Here is a 6,019-nt window from a genome sequence, read left to right as displayed (position 1 = left end):
CCAAATAGGTTAAAAACTATGAGTAAAAAACAAGAATAAGACAGAAGCCACTCATTCATCGAATTCGATTGATTTCATGAACAAATCCTAGCTTCTTTCTTTTAGCACACAACGCCAGAAAATGAACATAGAGCAGAGAAACAGGTCACACTATATGTACATTATGCACCACACGACAAGACTCAACCCACCACATTATAAAACTAAAAACCTTGTTTCAAAGATTTTAGGTTACCAAGACCGTAACTTTTTAGAATAAAATGGGTAACATTTTAGGTTAAAACCGAAATTATTAGATTATCCATAATAAATAATGTAAATTGCATAACTATTTCGGCTGCAACCTAAAAAGTTACCGTCAAGACTTTTCAGTTGACATTTTAGATTAAAATCCGCCGCAATGTAACATTCTCAATTGCAACCGAAATTATTATCAATTGTATAACATTTTAAATTGGATATGATAACATTTTAAGATAAAATCAACTGCAAATTGGCCTTAAATTAGGCCCTACCCCTCAATCGTAAGTAATTTTAACACAGAGACCGCACATTCAAGCATATGATGTCTTGCTTAGTTGTAACCTGCAACAGTGAGTTCATCTTTTTCCACAGCATACTCTAGGTTACGAAATGGGCACTCCATTTCTAACACATTTCAGAGTACCATTTCATATATGTTATAAATTGTATGATATCTGATAAGCATTTGTGCTAGACATTCAATCTTATGAAAGTTCCATTAAGAATTTGGATCAGGGACAATCAACAAGGATTATTCAAATCTCGAATTCAAGTACCAGAACTCTTAAAAGTCAATAATAACCAAAATCAGAGAACAATAATTTAAAAGTATAAACCAGTAATTGTCATAAATTATCACATAAAAATCCAAAATTCTAAATATCAGTTAGCTAAAGTCATGATTCTCAAACAGTAGCTAAATTAGAAATTTAAGAAAAAAGGGAAAAAACGCGTACCAAGTTCCTAAATCCCCATGCAGATCAACCAAAATCGAATCAATTGGTCTTGGGATCAGGCATTGGGAACAACCCAGCACCAGCGGCTCCTCGAGGCGGCGAAAATCCCAGAAACTTCTGCAAATTAGTCCTTATACTAATAGAGCACAAGAAGTAGAGAAAAACCATCGAACAATCCGTGGAATCCTCCCCTTTTAACCCTCTATGACTCATCTTCATCACAATCCCAATCGGCTTAAACGGCAATTTGGCGACTACTTTCCCTTCGAAAAGAGAATTCAAGAAGCCAAAAACAACGATCAAAACGAGGGCGACGACAGCCCCAGATTTGAATTTGAACAAGGAAAGGTCACGGCTGGATTCCTTGAGGCTTGATTCGACACGATCGATCTTCTTGGTGTTTTGGATTTTTTGGTGGATAACTTGTTTGGGTTTTGGTCGGTTTTCATGGTTTCGAGTTTCTTGGCTGCTTTGTCGATTGAGGATTTGAGCGATTTGTAAGAGTTGGTTCGGTAGATCAAGAGCCATGATATGGCTTCGCAGATGATGGCCGTGCAGAAGGAGATCGCAACGACGGTTAGACTGTCGGAGTATTTGAACGATGATAGGAACTGGGTTGCTGCCATTTTCACAAGGGGGGTATTTTCAGGGGAAACTCGGTTTATCAGGTACAAAATGGAATAAGAAAAGGTGTCCAAGATGGGAGATCCGTTCGTTGTCAAAGGATTCGAATCGGAAGTAGAAAACAACTGCACTGTGGGCTGAAAAATTAGGCTTATTCCTCACTTTCTCACTTGGCCCCTTTAAATTTGGGCTTCCTGAGTTTGTTTGTTTGTTTACAAAATGTTCTCTCGGTTTTCTCCTTCCTTACATGATCGATGCTCATTATTAGTTAAATTTTAAAAAATATAGATATCTAACAAACTATTAGTTGATCTAGTGAGATGAGACACTAGATCTCTTAAGCAATATCAAGGGTTCGAACCATGGCATTTATGAATAGAGCAAATTAGGTTAGAAGGATCACCCTTGCCTCTACAGTACCCGATCTGGATTAGTCAGTTAATAGATCGGATACTAGTGATTAATTAAAAAAAAACAATATATAGAGCTTTATTAATTGGTCTAATGATAAAAAAAATTGTTCAATAGCGTTCGATCAAGTCGAGTCAAAAAATTTTGAGTTATTCGAGTTGATAAGTCCTATTTTACAACTCAAAATTGACTTGAAATTTTTTCGAGTTGAGTCAAGTTTATAAAATGTGAGTCGAATTTTTGAGTGCCTGTTTAAATTTAATAGTAAATATTTATAATATTATGATATTATTTGATTCAATTTAAATAGTTTTTATAACCATATAAAATACATATATTTTTCCATATTTTTTCCATATGTGATATACATATATCATACATATTCGAGATACTTGACTCAAACTTAAAAATCAACCAACTAATTACTAAAAATTTTGAGTTATTCGAGTTGTATTTTATAACTCGGTTTGAACTTAAAAAAATTTCGAGTCGAGTTTATGAAATTACAACTCGAAGTCAATTCAAAATGAATTTTCTCGAGTTGAGTCAAATTTTACTCACTCCTAATGTTCATGTTGTTTCATCTTATTTTGAAATTTGCCTTAATTATAATATCTTTCTGCTTAATTAATAAAATAAAAATATATATCTATTATTTTATATTATTTATGTTTATTTTATATTATATATATTCGAGATTCATGATTGTCCTAATCAATAATGTTGTTTTTAAGATTACAAGATGCATCTTCTTCTTAATAGTACAATATGGCTTACCAATGCACTCAATATTTTTGGTTTGTGCTAATACATATTATTTTAATAATATTTATATTCTTTTCCTCTTTTATATTATCTTTAAATAAAATAAACTTGTTAAAGATAATAAGTTTGTCTCTTCATTCGTTAACAGTTCACCTCTTCTAATTTAGATCAAGAACTACAAACAACAACAAAAAACAATAACTTTATCATTATCTATTGTGGGAGATGTAAAGACATGAGGGGAAGACAAGAGTGAAGGAGAATGGTGTGGTCAATATTCTTTCTTTAGTTGTGACTGAGAGGTATATATAGTAACCTTAATTGATGGTGTCAAACATCAATTATGGCTATTCGTATCTCAACAGGCTAAGTAGATTTGGCCTTCAGACCTTAGATTTCACTTTGATAGATTGTGTGAGCATGTTAAAGATCATATCTCGTCTATGCATTGTAATTAGTTTGGAGGTATGATACTTCTGTGTCCAGAGAATATGGGCTCCTTAAAAGCTTTAGTAAGGGGGGGGGGTTCATTTTGTAAATATTTTAAATAAATTTTGGAGAGAAAATGCAGTTTTCTTTCTTTATCCTCGAAGTTTGTTTGATAAGAAACTACAAAGGAAATTGGGTAGAATTTAAGGTATAGAGCAATTTTTTTGCATTAAGCCTTTCTAAAACTGTTCCTATCAAATGCTCCCAGCTTGAAGTGATATCGTTCACCTAAAGAATTAAATGAACTATTTCCTGATTATTTATAAGGAGATAGGGAACGAGCAGAGGCCATAGAAGATAATGTTTCTCACAACTCTAACTTAATGTCAGAGAGTCAGCTTCTTACATTTTATAGGATATTACCAATTTATATGGCAAAAACATATTACCAATATAAATTACAAAGAAAAAAATCTAAAATACATAAAAATTTGAAAATTTTAAGAAAGACGAATGTCCCCACTTATGCCCTTGGTCTATCCATGCACTTAACCATAGATCCAAGGTCTTGTTATTGTAGAAATGTGCATTTGGTAAGAGATTGTCAAATGCATTTTGTACTGAATATTCAATAGGTACTGACCCAAAATACTTTTTGGGGATCAATTATGAGAACCTGCACATCTCCCTTCCCATGACCAACCAACTGAATTCCATCAATTGTAGTTTCGGTATGAACTGATTATTAAACAAAATACTTGGTTCATGAGCGTAATACAGATAAGAAAGTTGGCTACGAAAATAAACTCTCCCACATCTTTACGAAACAATGATTCAAAGTGGAAAACTGTAGCATCATGAAAGGTTTATGCACATGGAGAGTAAAGATGGGTCTTCTTTCTAGGCCCCCCTACAAATTTGTTTTCCCAAGCACAACGTATTTGAAACTTTGATGTTCATCCTCCTAGAAATTGAAAAAATAGAAGCCGACTTCTTTGTAAATGGAATGCAGTTAAAACTATTATCGAGCAGTTCCTGCACACAAGATCATCTCTCAAACTCCTAGTTCAGTCGTCTCCTTCTATGCGCTCGAGTGTCGCTGCTGTCAATATCTGAAACCTGGAAACTATCATTTCTTCTTCTGGAAGATGAAGATGAAAGCGATACTCCAAAGTCTATTTCGGCAGCAGTGTCCATTTGACTTTCCGAGTTCATTACAGCAGCAATGCTTGAGAACGAAACTCTATCATCAGCGGGAGTTGGCTGTTCCTGGTTTCTTCCCACCGGATTGCTTCGGATATACGCTTCAACTATCCTTTCTGTTGAACTCAATGCAGATGACAGAGAAGTAAGTCTTGCAACTCTTCGTAATTGTGATTCTCTTTGACGGAACAAAGAATGAATCCGGGAGTACATGACATCAGTACCATTTGTGCTGCTAGGCCTCGAGTCAACATCAAGTGATGCAACTGTAGTTTGCTCACCACGTAAACCACGAGATGTCAAGATCCTGTTAAGGATGGAATCAGCTATTTCTGTTATTCCCCGGGCACCATTGGACTCTCGTGGAGTCAGGTCATTGCCCAAATCAAATCTGCTTCCAATATGGAGAACCATCTCCTCCACTGAGAGATTTAAAGTGGTCCTTTGAATAGTTTGCCTCCAACTCTCCACCCGCCATGCAGCGGGCCGAGGAGGGACCTTAAGACTTGAGTCATCTTCTGGTTCAAGGTCAATTTTCCCCCTACCGTAAATCGGGGTCAGAGTTTTAACTGTCACTTCTTTTTTGCAAACAGGACATTCCTTTGCATCTGAATGCACATCTAACAACAGGTGGATGCAACGCCAACAAAACAAGTGACCACAACAAGTTACAACGGGTTCCCGGGCCAAATCCAGGCATATGTTACAATCGAAGAAACTCCCATCATTTCTAACTCCCTTCTCAACATCATCCTTGCTTTCTGAGACATCATCTTCCAAGAATCCATTGGTATTCTCACGTGGTTTGGGTAAATCACTCGCTCTTTCTTCCACAATGATACTGCCCTCACCTGTATGTACCATACCCACATTGTCCGAATTCCCCGTAAATTGATTCAACTCCACAGATAGGTTCTGAGTTGCAGCAGGAAATTGAACCTGCTGCCATCTCAACCGGTGTCGCCCAACGGCTTCTCTAATCCGATCGAACCGGTTATCAACCAAACCACCCCGATCCAAACCTTCATTAGACACTGATCCTGACCCTATCTCAGGAGTAGGACCCAGATTCAAATCAAGGTTCATAGCACCATGTGTTTCATTACCCATAATAAATGGCTCCAAATACCCCTTATTTTCGATCCCAGATAAAACTTCCTTACAATTTCTAGGAGTTCAAGGCAACCAGATATATATATATATATATAACTCTAGTTTATCCTAAGATTGAATAAACCATACCAGATAATCACAAAAGTAAGCCCAAACCATCATAAATACTAAATTTCACCCTAAAACATAATGAAGTCAAAAATTAAGAACCTTGTTCGCTAATTAATGACAAACATCAAGAACCCAGATCTAAAATCCAAATTCGCAACCTCACAAATTAAAAGAAACCTAGCATTAGATCATCGAGCTGACGATTATAAATACAAAGGAAAGTAAATATGGAAAAAATATAGTAAAAATGAGACGAAAAAGGGAGACCTGACTTTAACAGCTGCCGATATTGGCCATCAGAGTAGGAGCTTTAAGTGTTGGGAGTCACTAAGTGAGATGGAGCGAACCTTATCTGAGTTAAATTGGGTTTGAGTCGAGTCGCA

The 6,019-nt window shown here is 35.9% G+C and overlaps 1 protein-coding gene and 1 pseudogene across 1 annotated transcript; both read right to left on the bottom strand.

Annotated features, from left to right (window-relative positions):
• Positions 1 to 954: 954 nt before the first annotated feature.
• LOC120148129 lies at positions 955 to 1,683 on the bottom strand (annotated as a pseudogene).
• A 2,049-nt stretch (positions 1,684 to 3,732) lies between these two features.
• On the bottom strand, positions 3,733 to 5,620 carry LOC120148126. The gene has a single exon (XM_039161310.1). The coding sequence runs from the start codon at positions 5,520 to 5,522 to the stop codon at positions 4,272 to 4,274; it is 1,251 nt and encodes a 416-aa protein (XP_039017241.1). The 5' UTR covers positions 5,523 to 5,620; the 3' UTR covers positions 3,733 to 4,271.
• Positions 5,621 to 6,019: the final 399 nt, after the last annotated feature.

This window comes from Hibiscus syriacus, unplaced genomic scaffold (assembly GCF_006381635.1).
Source record: "Hibiscus syriacus cultivar Baekdansim isolate YM2019G1 unplaced genomic scaffold, ASM638163v2 tig00110951_pilon, whole genome shotgun sequence".
Taxonomy (NCBI): Eukaryota; Viridiplantae; Streptophyta; class Magnoliopsida; order Malvales; family Malvaceae; genus Hibiscus; species Hibiscus syriacus.
The sequence above is the reverse complement of the archived record's forward strand: the minus strand, read 5'-3'. Positions and strand labels throughout refer to the sequence as shown.

What these genes read in the sequence shown, in the direction of transcription:
- LOC120148126 (XM_039161310.1), bottom strand. Translation starts at nt 5,522, where the DNA reads ATGGGTAATGAAACACATGGTGCTATGAACCTTGATTTGAATCTGGGT.